Source organism: Musca autumnalis, unplaced genomic scaffold (assembly GCF_047663935.1).
Source record: "Musca autumnalis isolate F117 unplaced genomic scaffold, ASM4766393v1 scaffold_3, whole genome shotgun sequence".
Classification (NCBI taxonomy): Eukaryota; Metazoa; Arthropoda; class Insecta; order Diptera; family Muscidae; genus Musca; species Musca autumnalis.
The window spans coordinates 222,937,631-222,956,254 of NW_027411866.1; the positions used below are offsets into that span (position 1 = coordinate 222,937,631).

An 18,624-nucleotide genomic window follows, 5' to 3' on the forward strand; every position below is an offset into this window, starting at 1 on the left:
ATATTTGAAGACAAAAAGGTGTCATAGTTACAAAAATGCAGCATTTATGCTAACGAGGGTATATACACTTTCATACGGGCAAAATGTGCCTCATCGAAATAATAAATGTGTTACAGACAATTTGCAGTCGATTGAGCAATGTCCGTCCGTCTGTCTGGTTGGCTGGAGCGCACGATAACTCTCGAAGGGATGAACTGATTCGGTTCAAATTTTGGCTTTCGTAATATTTTGCCCAAACTTAGTTTAAGTTCGAAGATGGGCCTCCCACACAAAAGTTCAAAAATGTTCGGAAAAATTGTGCGCACGATAACTCTTGAATTGAGTAACAGATTTGGTCCAAACTTTGCACATCGTGAATTTTCTACTAGACATAGATGAGGTTCCAATATGGACCCAATCGGTCCACTCCTTCGGGTACCTCCCACACAAAATGTCGGTAAAGTTCAGTTTAGGACCTGCTCTCGAATTGCTCTGATTTTTAGCAACTTGTATTCACTGTCCCCTATACGGGGCAAGTCCATACTTCCTGAGAAAATAACCTGGAAGTTGCAAAAAACCTCTATGACATGGTGTGTAGTGGTTGGAGCGCAAAATAACTCTCGAACAGATCTGTCGATTCGATCCAAAATTTGGCCATCGTAATATTTTGTTAAAACTTAGTCGAAGATAATACATATCGTCCACTGCTTCAGATACCTCCACCACGAAAGCTCCAAAATATTCGGACAAATTGTGCACACGATAATTCTTGATGGGGGTGACCGATTTGGTCCATACTTTACACATCCTAAAAAACATCTACCAGATATAGACCAGCTTCGAATATAGACTATATTTGTCCACTCCTTCGGATACCTTCCACACAAAATTTCGGATAAGTTCACTTTAAGACCTGCTTTCGAATCACTTTGATTTTTGTTGAAGCAACACTGCCTCATTTACGACGATAAAATATTTTTCAGGGGCAAGTCCATACTTCTTGAGAAAACAGCCCGAATGGTGTAAAAAAACCATATGGCACCATATGTAGTGGCCGGAGAGCACGATAACTCTCGAATTGATCAACCGATTTGGTCCAAATTTGGCCTTCGTCATATTTTGTCCAAACTTAGTTTCAGTTCGAAGATGGGCAATTCTGGTCCACAAACTTCCGATACTTCCTACCAAAATTTAAAAAATTTCACTAAAATGGTATGCACCTCATCTCTTGAACGGGGCAACCAATTTTGTTCAAACTTTGGATCTCCTAATGTTTTGTCCAAATTTTGTTTAAATTCTAAAATGACCCATATTGGTCATCTCCGTAGGGTACCTCCTCCACAAAATTTTTTAAGTGCATTTTAGGGTCTGTTCGAAGATCCTTTGAAAATGTATACCGATGCCACAACGAAGGTCCTGTATAAAGTTTAAATTCACACAGGCCGAGAGTTATATCTCTGTCGGCAAAGCCAACTGATACTTTTTTACTTGTTTTTATTAATATTCATTAACCAAAAGCCTAAAATAGCTCTCGAAGGGACTAACCGGATTGGTTATAGTTTCGAAAACTTTTTTGCAACAAGTTCTTCTTGTGGGCCCTTTTAATACGGCGCAATTTTTTCGGACCAAGTCCTTACTTCCAGAGATAATGACCCAAAAGCTCCATAAAAAGCCTAGGTTAGGTTAGGCTTGGGGATGAGCAGTAGAAGTAAATTTTAGAAGGGAAAACTATTTTTAAAGAAGAAAAAGTTTGATGGTAAAGACCCTGATAAAGCAGTGTCCAGTGATAACTCCCGTCAGTACTCTAACTTCAGCATTACTCAGGTTCAACAGAGATTTTGTTCTTTTGACTGACAGAGACGGCCAAATGGATGTTGACACAATGCACCTAGGTTCATTATAATTCATTGGCTCTTTCGTCAGAGAACGTTTCAATTCTTTGGAAAAAGTGAGACAAATGGGTGGTTTGAGGGAGTCAGCGATTGCTAGATCTGTAGACTGCGATGCTCGTCTAGCTAATTCGTCTGCTCTTTCATTACTCATATAGTCGCGGTGTCCTGGTACCCAGCATAGCCGATAGCCGTTAGTTAGCGTTCCTAAAGCTGTTCTACACTTGAGGACGACATCGGACTTGATGTTGCAGGATTTTATGGCTTTAAGAGCCGCTTGACTATCCACAAATATAGTCAACGGTTCAAAGATTTCTGCATCCAAACTTTTTAACAATTCCCCTGCCTTCCAAATCGCGAAGAATTCAGCTTGGAAGACACTACAGTTGCTATCTAGCCTGTAAGCGTACTCAAGAGATAGCCTTTCACAGTAGACACCAACCCCCGTTCCTTCCTCCATCTTGGAATCGTCTGTATAAAAAGGTCAGACCGTCCAGAGGGGGGTTACCGCGGTTCCAGTCGTCTCTACTAGGTATAACGACATCTATATCGTCAAATCTCAAGTCTGGTGATATATAGTCGCTCAGTTTTCCACGTTGGTTCACATTGATACCTGATTCAGTCAGGATACATCCATGCCCATAGGCACAACAGCGCCAGAAATTCTGTTCATGTAGCCTTAGGGCACTACGAGTTGCCTGACACTTAATGCTGAGGCTCAGAGGTCTTAGGTTCTCAGCATTGCGTTCAGAGCAGCTTGGGGTGTGCTCCTGGTAGCTCCAGTTATGAGAATCGCGGCAGTTCTTTGCACCTTGTCTAGTTTGCTGGATGTCGATTTTTGGCGCAGTGAGTGCCACCAAACAAGAGAACCATAGGATAAGATGGGTCTAACCACGGTGTTTTACAACCAGTGTATAATCGCTGGGTTTAGACCCCAACTTTTCCCAATAGAATTCTTGCATGAATAACGTGCAATCAATCCTCTCTTCGCCCGCTCCTTAGCATTCCTGTTCCATCGCAATTTACAGTCCAGGATTGTGTCAAGGTAAAAAGCCTACCGCACCAACTAAACTGTGTAGTACCACGGGTTCTCCCGATTTGGTCCAAATGTTGTGCATCTTATTATTTCTTACGGACTTGGATTATGTCCGAATACTGACTACATCGGACTACTCTTCCGGGTACCTCGCACACAAAATTTAGAATGAGTGAAGTTTAGGGACTAGTCTAGATAGTTTTTAATTTTTTGGCAACATGTTGTGTAAGCGTTCATAATTACGACTGTACAATTTGTTGCAGGGGCAAATCTATGCTCCCTGAGAAATTGACCCAAAAACTCAAAAACCCCCTATAGACGTCAGAAGTATGTATTGTGTTTATTTATGTCAAGTTATCTTTAGTTCTGGGTTGTGTTTTTTGATTCGAAGGCTTCAGATAATGAAAAAAATTAAGTAAAAAAGGAGATAGATAGTCTTAACTCTAACTTTTAATGTTAACTTTTTGTTTTTGAATCCCTCTATATTGTTTATTTGGCAAGGTATTTAATTTTTTTGGATAGAAAGGAAACACGAATAGTTTTTGCTTAAGCTCTCCATTATCTAATTGTATTGACAGTGATTTTTATATTTTAAGTCTTTTATTTTATTTATATTTTAAGTATTTTTTTATTCTAAAATTTTAAAAATTTTGAATAACAAAAATGCAGCTTGTATTTGGTTAAATAAAAATTTCCAAATTTATTCCATGAACACCTAATAAATTTTGGCTTAAACTCTCAACAAATTATGCGCATCAACGTTCGTCATTTATAATGTTTTGTTTGGCAATTAGTTTCTAAATTATTGATTAACAAAAGTGCAGCTTATGTTTGGTTAAATTAAAATTCACAAACATTTTTTCATAAACATTCCATCCATAGCCATCATCGCCAACACTACTACATTGTAAATTTCATAAATTTAAATAAATTTTAGTAGGAAAAAGTAAAAAAAAACTAAATTTTAAATTTTAATTTCTAAAAATTTGATTGGATACAGACCTAAAAATTGGATACAAAACACTGTGCAACACGAAAATTATTAACCATATTCTGACACCGCAGTGTGATACAACACCAAAAATGAAAAGACACGTGTTTCGCCGTTTTTCCCTATCCCATTAACTTTCTCGGTTATGGCCTCCAAAGGTTTGAGGCTTTGATGTAGAAAGCGTCATTTAGTCAGGACTATATCTTCCAAACCGTTAGGAAATTTGAATTTATCTCGGAGGCAAAGTTGAACCTCTTGTCTTAAAGAACAAAAATTTTGAATAAAGGTCAAAGGTCAAAACCGCCATGGTCAAATTTCTTTTAAAATTTTTTCTCAAGTTTTGTTTTACAGCTTTCAAACCGATTAAATTTGAAGCAAACAACCAGCCACAAAAATGTACCGCAGATCTTTATAAACATCTTTCTAGAATATACGAACTCTGTAGAAACGGATCTTAATGGTCAAAATAGCAAAACAATTGCGATTTTTATCCCTAGAAACTTGCTTGTTGAAATCTAAGGTAAATTTTTGTAGTTGACTGTCTCCTTAATTCTTGGGCGGTTGCGTATCTTTGGACCAGAGTCGGAGAATATTATAAAAATTGGATATTTTCAAAAGATTTTTGCTATTTTTACCATTAAGAACCGTTCATAGACATTTCGCATATTCCAGAAAGTTGTTTATTGAAACCTTTGCTATACTATTGTGGTTGATTGTTTTCTTGAATTTTCAACGGTTTAATATCTATGGAGCAGGTTCCGAGAAAATAGGATAAAAATCGCAATTGCTTTGCTATTTTGACATTAAGACCTGTTCCTTCAGGGTTCGAATATTCTAGAAAGATGTTTATTGAGATCTGAGGTAAATTTTTGTTGTTGGTTGTTTGCTTCAAATTTGATCGGTTTGATAGTTGTATAACAAAACTTGAGAAACATTTTAAAAGAAATTTTACCATGGCGATTTTGACCTTGCAGATGAAGTTTGATGGGTTATATGTGTTCATAATTTTTGTTCTTTAAGATAAGAGCTACAACTTTGCCTCCGAGATAAATTCAAATTTCCTAACGGTTTGGAAGATATAGTCCTGACTAAAACTTTGGAGGCCTATAACCGCGAACGTTGATGAGATAGGGAAAAACGGCGAGACACGTGTCTTCTCATTTTTGATGTTCTATCAAACTGTGTCAGAAGTCAGAATATGGTTAATAAAACATGACTCAAAAAATTACACACAGTGAAATTGAAATTTAAATTACATATTTCATTAATTAATTCCCATTATTTAAATTTAAAACCACCTTCTGTCGACTCAGACATCTATAAAAATTCATAAATTAAATTTGAAATTCTAACAATTGGATTGGATACAAGCCTAAAAATTGGATACAAAATAGTAATTTAAAATTTTTATTAATAATTAATTAAATTAATTAATTTAATTTTTTAATTAATTAATTAAATTATTATTTTTAATTCATTAATTAAGTTAATTTAATGTAATAATTCCTTTTATTTAAACAACCTTCTGTGGAACTTGAAAACAAGACAACAAACACTTTTTAAATATTGATAAAATTATAATATTAATTATAATTCGTCTTTTTATATAATTTGTAATATTTTGCATATAATTATATTTTATTTATAATTCTTTACAAAATCCCTTGTTTTTCTTGTTATATTTTTCTAATTCTAATCAAAACTTGTTTCTCTTTTATTTTTAACATGAACAAATTAAAAAAAATTACCACTAACATCAAATCAACTGAACAACAACAACTACAAAAAATATGTAAAAAATATTTTTCTACTAAAAAATTGAAAACCCCCTACTACCTCCAAATGCCACATAACAATATCATCACCAATAATTTTGTTGCACACCAAACCACCATCACCAATTAAAAATTAAAAAAAAAAACAACAACAGACTCCAACATCCCTGTGATCAATGTGAAGCTCCTTATGGCTATCGTAACCATATGCCTTTGAGTACAGATACCCCCAAATTCACTGTAAGAATCCAAAAACAACAACTTTTATTTCTTTAAACATTTATATATACTCTACATACATACATAAATGTCCTACATCTACCTACTTACATTCTACTACTCTTGTTAACATTAATTTTTTGTTGTAAATTATTTGTTGTGCTTTTGTTTACTAACGTTTAAAGCTATTTTTTTATTATTATGTTTTATTACAATTATTGTTGTATGCTTAAATTATATGTTTTTGCTTGAATGCATGTCAGAACGTGTTGCTGTTTGTCATATTTGTTTGCTTAATTATTCCTCATATATGTGTACGAATGTGTTTTAAAGTAAGGGTAAGATAACGATTTGAAATTGTCATAATTTTTTATTTGTTAAGGTCTGTCTTTCAATGTAGTTTTATATAAACGTATATGCATAAATGTTGAGTCATAAACTTGCATACATATACTTAACATTTAGATACAAATTATTTTAATTTTATATATTTTGGTCTTGCTCTATTTATCATTATTGACATATCACAACTTTGGCACAAACACAAATTTGTAAAAAAAGTTGTTTTTGTTGTTATAAAAGTAATGGTCAGATTGGTCAAATATTTGCAAGACATTGTAACCTTAGGGTAATTCATGGAATGATTTTCAAAATTTATGCGCTTTTAAATATTGTTGCAATGTCCATGCCAAGTCATCAATTGAGTTAATGGAGTAAAATTATGATCTCTCAAATTAAAATCAACGAAATATTCAAACCTAATCTGGCCATATCTCAACATGTATGTTATACCTTCTAGGTTAGTTTTATTTATTCGTTTCTTCTTTCCTATTTTTTCATTTATTTAATTTTGAAATAATTGAATATTTTGTGTTTGTCATAAATCATTTGTTATTTATTATTGTACTCTTTCTCTCTTTTCTTTCCATTATAAAAAAACTCTACACATATACGTATTTTGTGTGTTACTCTACTCTCTGCATATGCATCAATTTATATATTATATCCATATATAAAATATAAACGTATAAACCATTGATAAAAACATAAAAAATATTAGCATGATAGAACCATGTCCAGGCTGTGCTGCACCCTATGGTTATAAAAATGCCATGCCACTTAGCAGGGACACCTATCGGTTCTCAGTAAGTTTTTTGAATTGTTGTCGTAGTTAGTTTGTTTCAAAACAATTTTCAAAATTTTGGTTTGGATGTATTTTATTTTATTTTTATATTTGTGCATGCCCATTTAGAGAAAATGCTTTTAATGTCTTTGTTTTAATACTTCTTTTTTTATTTTCTGTTTAATTGACTTGGTTATTGGCTGTTTATTTACTTGCATGATCTTGTTTTATGACTATTTTGCACGTTGTTTTTTCCTCTAACACACACTCTAGTCATTGTTTCCTTAATATTTTTGTCATAATAACACGGTGCTAAAGACAAGAAATACTCGTACTCAGAAAGTGAGGTTATGATTGAAAAACACTGTGCGACAATAAAAAAATGAGTAGATTATGAAAGTAGAGCTAAAAATATGAGACACGTGTATCGGCGTTTTTAAAGTTTACGACGGAAAGTAACCAAAAAAGGCGGGACAATTTCCGCCCATTTTTAAATTTTTCGAAATATTCGAGTTTAGATATCTTGGAATCCTTGCATTTCAGGTATATAGTGTCTTTGGCGACTTTACTAAGGAGGGTGTGGGAAATATTTTTGTTAAAAATTTTAACCCTCATGTGGTTCAACAAAAGGGGTCTTTTTGTCCTTTTTTTCGAAAGTCTTTCAAAAACTCATTAAAAATGTGATCGTATCAAATCCGAATTTTCTACAAAATTGTTCACCATAAAATTTTACTATAGGTCTCAGAATACACCAAATCTGTAACTCTTCTCCAAACGCCAGGAATCTCTAAAAATGAAAAACACGTTTTAGGGTTAAAGTCGGACTTCATCTGAGTTTATTCAAAATTGTCCCACAAAACATAATTTTAGAGAGATGATGTCAGAGACAAAAATATTCTTCGTCAAATTTCACCATAGGTCACCCAAGAAATGAAATGTCTACTTACATTCTATAACATTAAAATATCAGTATCAATTTTGCTGAAAAAAAAACATGAAAATATTTCCCAATTTTTTTGATGAAAAATTTTTCCTTCTTTTTTCTGGTTGATACATGGAAGTAATATAAAACTTGTTTATAGGTGAAAAGTGTCAAAGGATGAAACATTCTACACAAAATTTCACTAAGGGTTTCAAAATAAACCATAAATCTATGTACACTATTTCCTTAAAAAAATAGATTACAAATTTATATATATTAGGATGAAATTATATGTTTTAATTTTGGACTGTTAATTTTACATAATCAAAATCTAGCAACATCCTTTACTTTTTGGGAATATTGTTAAAGAGAAAAATGTTCCAAATGAAATTTCATTATGAGTCTCTGAATAAAAGAAATCTGTAACCATAACATATAACATTCTTAGCAGCACTTGTTTTTGATATATAGGTTTTAGGGTCATATTTTCCAATTTTCATACAGATTGTCGTTGTGATTGAAAAATATAAATATCTTATTGATGGTTTTTCGTTATAAATTCATACAGAAGATGTTGTGCGTTCAATTTAAACAGCTTTAAAAACATTTTTGGTAAATATATATTTGAAAAATATAAAGAAACCCAGATCGGACCTGCCAAATTTGCGTATTTTTAATACTTTCAACTTAAATTCCATAGTTAGGATAAGCCATTGGTTACTTATATTGCATTAGAGGTCTACGGCTATGGTCCAGTGAAAATATAGGTGTCATACACAATGATGGGACTCACTCCTACTTTGGTGGCATGTAATTTTTTTTTTTAAGGAAATAGTGTACATAGATTTATGGTTTATTTCGAAACTCATAGTGAAATTTTGTGTAGAATTTTTCATCCTTTGACACTTTTCACCTATAACCAAGTTTTATATTACTTCCATGTATCAACTAGAAAAAAGAAGGAAAAAATTTTCACCAAAAAAATTGGGAAATATTTTCATGTTTTTTCAGCAAAATTGATACTGATATTTTAATGCTATAGAATGTAAATAGACATTTCATTTCTTTGGTGACCTATGGTCTCTGACATCATCTCTCTAAAATTATGTTTTGTGGGACAATTTTGAATAAACTCAGATGAAGTCCGACTTTAACCCTAAAACGTGTTTTTCATTTTTAGAGATTCCTAGCGATTAGAAAAGAGTTACAGATTTGGTGTATTCTGAGACCTATAGTAAAATTTTATGGCGAACAGTTTTGTAGAATATTCGGATTTGATACGATCACATTTTTATTGAGTTTTTGAAAGATTTTAGAAAAAAGGACAAAAAGACCCCTTTGTTGAACCGCAAGGGGGTTAAAATTTTTAACAAAAATATTTCCCACACCCTCCTTAGTAAGTTGCCAAAGACACTAATACCTGAAATGCAAGGATTCCAAGATATCTAAACTCGAATATTTCGAAAAATTTAAAAATGGGCGGAACTTGCCCCTCCTATTTTGTTTACTTTCCGACGTAAACTTTAAAAACGCCGATATACGTGTCTCATATTTTTAGCCTTACTTTCATAATGCAATCGGTTTTTCCATCATTTTGAAAAAAATTGAATTTTGTTGCACAGTGTAATTTTCATCAGAAAATGAGGGTATGACTAAAAACATTCACTAAAAAGTAAAGTTTTGAACTTTCGAAATTAACTAAAACCTTTTGAATAATAAATTAAAATTTTTTGATGTTTATTAGTCAATTGTTTATCTTCTAAATACCGAAGCTACTGAGTAAGAGTATTTTTCAAAATTCTCATAGCACCCGTGTTATTTAAGGGTACACTCTTGTCACGTTGTTTTTATTTAGCAATTAATAATTATTGTTTTTGGCTTTACTAAAGATTCTAATTCAACATTTTATATTTATTTATTATTATTAAAATCCCCTTTGCAATACAAAATTGAAACGAGTGTATCACATACCTCTTCTATATGTACGGGTATGTTTGTATTCCAATCATGTATTTATCAAATCGCCGGTCAATGTGTCTGATAAGCTTCATTTTTATACCTCAGAATTCCTCAAAAGTTTTTGATAGGGCAATACACATTAAAAACACTACTGAAATATTGATAACCACCCAATGATGAATGGTTCCCTTACAAAAAGATATCACATAGTGCCCTTGGGGAAAATGCAATTATGTTGATTTCCCCTTTCTGATAAGGGTAAAGAAGTAAACGGCAAGACAAACAAAAGTAAACGCAAGAAGAAGACAATGCTGCTACCAACAAAAAACGCTTACATTAAAAAATATGTCCACGAATACCTCCAAATGAAAAATGGGGAGGCCTCCCTACATAAAACTTTAACGTAGCCAAAAAACTCAGCTGTTGCTGAATAGTGGAATGTTGTCTAACAAAACTTTTACGCCAAACTCCCCAAAAGAAAGACTCTAAGGACTAGGTCTTGAATTTATCTGAACAAGCATATTCCTTAATTACAGTTGGGTAATCAAGTTCCTAGTTCAACGCACTAGTTCCAAAACGTATGAGTAACGTAATAAAATTAAGGTGTGCAATTACGTATACGCAGTTTGTTCTTACAAATGCTGTGGGCCATTGGAACTGGATAGTTCCATATAGTTTATTTGGCACAGATCTAGCCTCAATGGTTCCAAATACTATTCAACTATGTCAACAAACATTTCAGAGATGATCCGTTCTATGCAGAGGAAACTTCATTCAGGGGTCGTCACTTCAACAATTGTGTTTGCCTGCTCCGAGTTTTGTCCGCGCCGATATAGAAAAGAACCCCAGGCCATGCATGTGTTACGTATTCCATATCCGTATCCGCCACCTGTGTACATAGGTGAGATGTTGTATTGGTTGTAGGGAATGGATGCACTTCCGTGGCTGTTCTGGCTTTGGTCGCCTCCAAAACTACTCCGTAGGAGTTGCGTTGCTGTACCAGAATATCTCCCAGCGTGTCTTCAACTTCTTCATTGTCGTCGTCCTCGGTATACGAGACACCCATGCAGTTTCCCCAACAGAAACGCATCATCTCACACCAGATCTTCTTGTTCATTTTTGCAATTCAAATGCAACGGTCTCCGCCACAAAGCCATGCAGTTTCCCCAACAGAAACGCATCATCTCACACCAGATCTTCTTGTTCATTTTTGCAATTCAAATGCAACAGTCTCCGCCACAAAGCCAGCGAAATAGTAAACTTTATGAGTCGGAAAAACATCATGCTCACCGTGTTGCAGGAAACAAAAGCTCACCGTCACCCGTACCTTGCAACGTTGCCATGGTTACAACGTTGTGCGGAACGTATGTAGGTTCAGAAGCGGAGAAACAGGACTTGCTTCCTTATACACCAGACTACCCAGTACAGATATATATAGTTGGAGCCTGACCCTAATGACCCATACATGGAAGGTAGAGTTGCTGAACGTATACATCCCGCTGATAAATAGCGGTATTGCAGCTTTGAAGCCTAACATTAGCCCGCTTTTGGTAGGTCATAACCGAATGGTCTTGGGGTAGAGGTAGAGTTACTGAACGTATACATCCCGCTGATAAATATCTGTATTGCAGCTTTGAAGCCTAACTTTAGCCAGCTTTTGGTAGGTCATAACCGAATGGTCTTGGGGAACTTTAATGCTCATCATGAGGTGTGGCATTCGGTACTGGGAAATGACCAAAGGCGTATAATGATGGCTGATCAGATTGATAGCTCTACATTTTGCACGATCAGAGAGGACGCCCCTACCAAAAATAGCGGAGAGTGTCACAGTTCGCCAGGCATAACCATCGTAACATCTGGTCTGACAAATAACTTCAATGGCAACCCGTCGTTTCTCTGGGATTAGACCATCTCTCCATAATTATATCCATTAGCAGACCGCCCGATTTCATCACCTTTGAACGACGCACTCTCATCATTCATGGGAAGCTAATTCGCAGAGTTTTCGAGAGCTCACTAATCACCGTTTCCGAGATCTACCAATTCTTCTGACTTTCGGGTAGCGGAACGTACGTTCCGAGACATCATCACTGCTACAGCCGCACGCCATATACCTGCTGGTTGAAGACCCGAATTGCACAGCAGAGTCGACGGCGTGATGAGCTTCGTCGTGCCCAGTGACCACAGAGCTGACACTGGAAGTTAACACGTTGGTATGTGAGCATAAGCGGAACAAGTGGCTAAATCATCTGAAGAGTTGCAACATTGGGGTCCGAATAAAGCTGAAAACACATCCAACGTTTGAGTAAAGTTTTGTGTTGGGTGTTGAGAAAAAAAACAACAACAACAACAGGGCGACGCCGACACCAAAGCCAGCGCTGATATGTTCGCCGGCATATATTTCAAATGAATTTGATTTTTTCGGCATCATGCCGAACAGTGTAAAAACGGCCAAAACGACACAAAACTTTACCCAAACGTTGGATGTGTTTTCAGCTTAAGTGAATTGTGGGCAACGTTTAAGTCACTCTCGAAGAGGGATGATAGGACTTCAGCCACGTTTGGCGATGTTACACTGACTGATCCGAAGAGATGCGCAAGTTATTTTAACCAACAGTGGAGCACCCCCACAGAGACAGAGCTAGGAGAAGTGTACTAAGTCGAATTAGATCTCTACTTGTCGACGATGAACCGCCGCAATTCAAAATAGAATAGAAAGCGTTGGGCCCTGATGGTAATGCTGAACCATGAGGCGAGAGTCTAGTATCACACCAAAGTTCTCAACCTGTCGCAAGTCACCCGAAGTCATCGTTCTTGAAGTCAGCATGGTTCCGCTACTGAAGTCATGCAAAAGTATGCCAGCAAATATGAATCGAACAGGCCGATTTCGCTTTTATCGTCCGTAGCAAAGACCCTTGAGGCTTTAGTCGTCCTCCCCAGTGTCAGAAATAGCTATGCAGTTGTCGATCATCAGCATGGGTTCCGTAAGCAACACAGCACTACACGCATTCAGGGACTCAATCAGAGCAAGCCGTGCGATAGGACATTGTTGGTGGCGATCGACTTATAAAGAGCATTTGATACTGTGAAGCACGTTGAGCAGATAACCCTCTGGCCATGTTTGAAACGTTGGATAATCAATCATATGTGTGTCGTATGGGGAGTTTAGGAACAAGAAATCTAAGCCCCGTAAAGTAAAACAGTGAATTTTAAAGCGTGGGGTTATATTTCCGCAAATGTTGTACCTCTGCCTCTCTTGTATTACACCTCCTCCAGACGGCATCTAGATCGTAACGTATGCGGATGATTGTACGATCCTGGCGTCAGTTACATTTCTTCACGTCATTTGTAAAAGGCAGAACTACACGCGAGGAATATGCAATTATCCGCCACTAAATCTACGACCACTCTGTTCACCGCATGGACTGCTGAGGTGAGCACTATTCAACTCAGTGTCATGGTCGATTTTAGCAGAATTTCGACCACAAACTACCTCAAGATTGTAAGGGTTACATACGACAGCGTGTTCGTAGCTATGTATCTGCGATAAGCTGAGATGTGTGTCGTATGGGGGAGTGCAAGGTCCTCTAGTACCTAGCCGGTAGCACTTGGGGTGCAGATAAAGAAACATTGTTGACCACATATAACGGTATAGGTCGTTCTGCGGTAAGCTATGCAGTGCCAGTGTGGTCCGCAGAAATAAGTGCAACGCGATGGAAAAATATATAAACCTGTCAGAATGCCAACTACGCTCGGGATGGTTCAGCCGTCTAAATTCCCATAGATCAATGATTGATGATAACGTGCAAAATATCTGCCCAGAATGTGGCACAGGCCGAACACCATACTGTACCTTTTCAACTGCCCTGCCAAACCTACTCAAATAATTCGTAGAAGTAGAGATAGACCCAGAGCCAGGTTAAGCAGAAGAAGGAATTTACAAACATCTATGCTGTTACAACAACAACAATTACGAGTGCTTTTACACAATTAAGATCCGGACGGTGCGCGGCCTCAATTAGTATTGGACCCGAATTGTCATCACGATACCCAACCCTGCATGTATGTGGGATTAGACCTCACGATACATTGTATATGTTGTAACAGCCCTACTAAAGCCACTAACCGATCTCCTGATTCTTTATGGACACAACAAGTCCAAAAAGGCAGAGTTTTTGAATCTGGGCACAGACGAACCAGATATCTGATCACGGTACATGGACGAACATATTTACGTCGCTACAACAACAACAATTGAAACCTGTAAAACCTAACCTAGATCTTGTATTGCATTGAGGATTTTCAGTTCATTTCGCTACAAAACAACATTTTTCAAAATTTAATACATTATTTTTTTAACCTGCATACAAATTAAGGTTTTTTTGTTCAAAATTTCACACAAAAATAACAAATTTGGTTTTGAAAACAAGAGTGTACCCACAAAGTTATTTTAAAACTCTCTAATTACGCCCTTTTCATAAATTCCAAAATGATAACAATTTTTTTCTCTTAATAAATCACCCTATGCTTACCCCCCAATAGACTGAAGTAAAGAAAGCTGCTGTTTCTGGTAATTTGGATGCTCCCGAGGGTGGTTTTGATGCCATTATGCAGGCCATTGCTTGTCGTCAACAAATTGGATGGCGTGAACAGGCTCGTCGTTTGTTGGTGTTCTCAACAGATGCTGGCTTCCATTATGCTGGTGATGGCAAGGTAAGATTTTGGATTTAAATTTTTGGTATTTAATTTTTAAATTATGTTTTTTTTTATTGATTTAGCTTGGTGGCGTTATTACACCCAACGATGGCGAATGTCACTTGAACTCTGCTGGTCTCTATACCCATTCGGTTATTCAAGATTATCCCAGTATTTCCCAAATCAATCACAAGGTCAAACAAAATTCCATTAACATCATTTTTGCTGTTACCCAAAATCAACATTCGGTATATCAAAAATTATCCCAACACATTGAGGGGTCTTCCAGTGCTGTCCTATCCAATGATTCTTCCAACGTTGTCGATTTGGTTAGAGAGGAATATAGTGTAAGTTTTGCTTAGAATTTTTTTCGAAATTTGTTTCTCATTACATATTCGTTTTTTGTCCGTTTCTTACAGAAAATCTCTTCTTCCATTGAAATGAAAGACAATGCCACTAGCCATGTTAAGATTACCTATCACTCGACCTGTTTGAATGGTGATACCGAATTGGCCACCTCTAAATGTGATGGCTTGAAAGTTGGCGACATTGTTACCTTCAATGCCAAAATTGTTGTAACTTCTTGTCCCGCTGATCCCGCTGAATGGAAACAAACTATTCAAATTTACCCTGTGGGTATCAATGAAAGTTTGGTTGTTGATTTGGAAATGTTATGCTCTTGCGATTGTGAACGTCCCGGATCGGCTGGTTATGAATTGAATTCGCCACAATGTAATAACCACGGCAAGCTGATGTGTGGTATTTGTGATTGTGATGATATGCACTTTGGTCACTCGTGTGAATGTTCCAACAATGAAATACACCCGGAGAAAATCAATGATTACGGTTGTCGTGCTGATAACACTTCGGCTGTCGATTGTAGTGGTCGTGGTACATGTTTGTGTGGTGTGTGTGATTGTGAAAAACGTGCCAACCCCGAAGAGGTTATTTCGGGACGCTTCTGTGAATGTGATAACTTCTCGTGTGAACGTCATGAACAACAATTGTGTTCGGGTCCTGACCATGGTACCTGTGAGTGTGGTCAATGTGTGTGCAAACCAGGATGGTCTGGCAGCGGCTGCAATTGTAAGACATCCAATGAAAGCTGTTATCCACCCGGTGGCGGTGAAATCTGTTCGGGACGTGGTGAATGTGTGTGCGGTAAATGCGAGTAAGTAGATGATCAAAAATGTATATATTATAGATATACAACATTCACACGATTTTAACAGGCTCACGGACGCAAAAACATCCAGAGAGGTGTACAAAATATACACAATTATTTTTGGCTTTGGAATTTGAATGTCATTGCATTCACGCCCGTGATGTTGTTAAATAATGGCCCAATAATCATGAACGAATTGTTAGTGTCTGTTTTACGAGTACGAAATGGGGATTTCATGTTGTGAAACACCCTTTTCCGAGTATTAAGACGCAGTAGAAATATGTGTTGCCGGGGATTGATTTGGAGGAGAGCGTTGCTCTTCATTTTTCCGCTAAATAAAATCTTCCCTTCTTCCCATGAAATGTTTGTTTCTGCATTTAATATTTCATTATACCCTACACCACCCTGTGGTAAGGGTATTATGTGTTAGTGCATTTGTATGTAACATGCCTAAGAAAAAAAGATAGACCCATAGTTCCTTCTAGGGATATGCATAGAATCACTTTCTGAGTCGATTTATGCATGTCCGTCCGTCCGTTCGCAACGTACAGGTCGTATTTATTGTTCGATTTGGCTGAAAATTGGGGAAGATCATTTTTTTCGCCTAATGAAGAACGCTATTGCTTTTGGTGAAAATAGGTTCAGATTTGAATATAGCTCCCATATATATTTTCGGCCGATTTGAGGTATTTCATGCACCAAACACGCTGTATCTGTCCAATTTTGATGAAATTTGGATTGTGTGATGGAATTAGGTCTATAGATAAATGTTCCAAATTATATCGAAATCGCTTCAGATTTGGATATAGCTCCCATATATATTTTCAGCCGATTTGAAATATTTGATGCACCAAACACGCTGTATCTGTCCAATTTTGATGAAATTTGCAATGTGTGACGGAATTTGGTCTAGAAATAATTGTGCCAAATTATATCAAAATCGGTTCAGATTTGGATATAGCTCCCATATACATTTTCGGCCGGTTTTCGGTATTTGGTGCACGAAAGACGTTATATATGTCCGATCTCAATGAAATTTTAAATATGTGACGGAATTTGGTCTAGAAATAAGTGTGCCAAATTATATCAAAATGGGTTCAGATTTGGATATAGCTCCCATATATATTTTTGGCCGATTTTTGGTATTTGGTTCACGAAACACGTTATATATGTCCGATCTCAATGAAATATGGAATGTGTGACGGAATTTGGTCTAGAAATAAGTGTGCCAAATTTTATCGAAATCGGTTCAGATTTGGATATAGCTCCCATATATATTTTCGGCCGATTTTTGGTATTTGGTGCACGTAAAACGTTATATATGTCCGATCTCAATGAAATTTGAAATATGTGACGGAATTTGGTCTAGAAATAAGTCTGCCAAATTATATCAAAATGGGTTCAGATTTGAATATAGCTTCCATATACATATATTTTGGCCGAGTTTTGGTATTTAGTTCACGAAACACGTCATATATGTCCGATCTCAATGAAATATGGAATGTGTGACGGAATTTGGTCTAGAAATAAGTGTGCCAGATTTTATGGAAATCGGTTCGGATTTGGATATAGCTCCCATATATATTTTTGGCCGATTTTTGATATTTTGTGCACGAAACACGTTATATATGTCCGATTTCAATGAAATATGGAATGTGTGATGGAATTTGGTCTAGAAATAATTCTGCCAAATTTTATCAAAATCGGTTCCGATTTGGATATAGCTCCCATATACATTTTCGGCCGATTTTTTGTATTTGGTGGACGAAAGACGTTATATATGTCCGATCTCAATGAAATTTGAAATATGTGACGGAATTTGGTCTAGAAATAAGTGTGCCAAATTATATCAAAATGGGTTCAGATTTGAATATAGCTTCCATATATATTTTGGCCGATTTTTGGTATTTGGTGCACGAAACACGTTGTATATGTCCGATCTCAATGAAATATGGAATGTGTGACGGAATTTGGTCTAGAAATAAGTGTGCCAAATTTTATCGAAATCGGTTCGGATTTGAATATAGCTCCCATATACATATATTTTCACCCGATTTACGGTATTTGATGCACCTAAGACGCTATGTATGTCTAATTTTGATGAAATTTGGAATGTGTGACGGTGTTTGGTCCAGAAATATATGTGTCAAATTATATCATAATCTGTTCACATTTGGATTTAGCTCCCATATATATTTTACCTATTCTTCACAGTGGTGTAAGGTATCAAATAGTCGGCCCCGCCCGACTTTGATCGTTTCCTTACTGGTTTCTATTAGGAATATATCCCATCTTGATTGACATCGATTCCCTTCAAATTTTTCTTTTCTTATATTTCCAGATGTAAATCAACCGAAGAAGGTCGTTTCTCTGGTGACCATTGTGAATATTGTCCAACTTGTACCGGTCGTTGTCATGAACTTAAAGACTGTACACAATGTCAAGTCTATCGCACTGGCCCGCTGAAGGATGAAGAAGATTGTCGCACCAATTGTACCCTCTTCACCCCGATCGAAGTTGAAAAGGTGGAAATTGATGAAACCAAAAATGAATATTTGTGTATATTCTATGATGAAGATGATTGTAAATTTAAATTCAAATATCGTGAAGAGGATAACAAAATTATTGTAACCGCTCAAACAGAACGTGAATGTCCACCTAAAGTGTTCATGTTGGGCATTGTGTTGGGTGTTATTGCTGCCATTGTCTTGGTTGGTTTGGCCATTCTGTTGCTGTGGAAGCTTCTGACAACAATTCATGATCGTCGTGAATTTGCTCGCTTCGAGAAGGAACGCATGAATGCTAAATGGGATACGGTAAGTAAAGAGAAGGCGTCAAACCACTTTAAAAATGCATTCTAAACATTTTATA

General features: G+C 36.2%; 1 protein-coding gene across 2 annotated transcripts in view; it reads left to right on the forward strand.

Annotated features, from left to right (window-relative positions):
- Positions 1–18,624, forward strand: part of mys (position-specific antigen beta subunit myospheroid) — a 42,062-nt gene that overhangs the window by 22,251 nt on the left and 1,187 nt on the right. The window contains exons 4-8 of one of the 2 annotated variants that reach the window (XM_073976970.1): positions 5,826–5,910; positions 14,436–14,606; positions 14,672–14,935; positions 15,008–15,759; positions 18,095–18,569. In XM_073976970.1, the coding sequence (XP_073833071.1) occupies positions 5,826–5,910; positions 14,436–14,606; positions 14,672–14,935; positions 15,008–15,759; positions 18,095–18,569 (1,747 nt within the window). Of the gene's footprint in view, positions 1–5,825; positions 5,911–6,949; positions 7,035–14,435; positions 14,607–14,671; positions 14,936–15,007; positions 15,760–18,094; positions 18,570–18,624 lie in introns of both variants that reach the window. The other variant, XM_073976971.1, reaches the window with a different exon arrangement.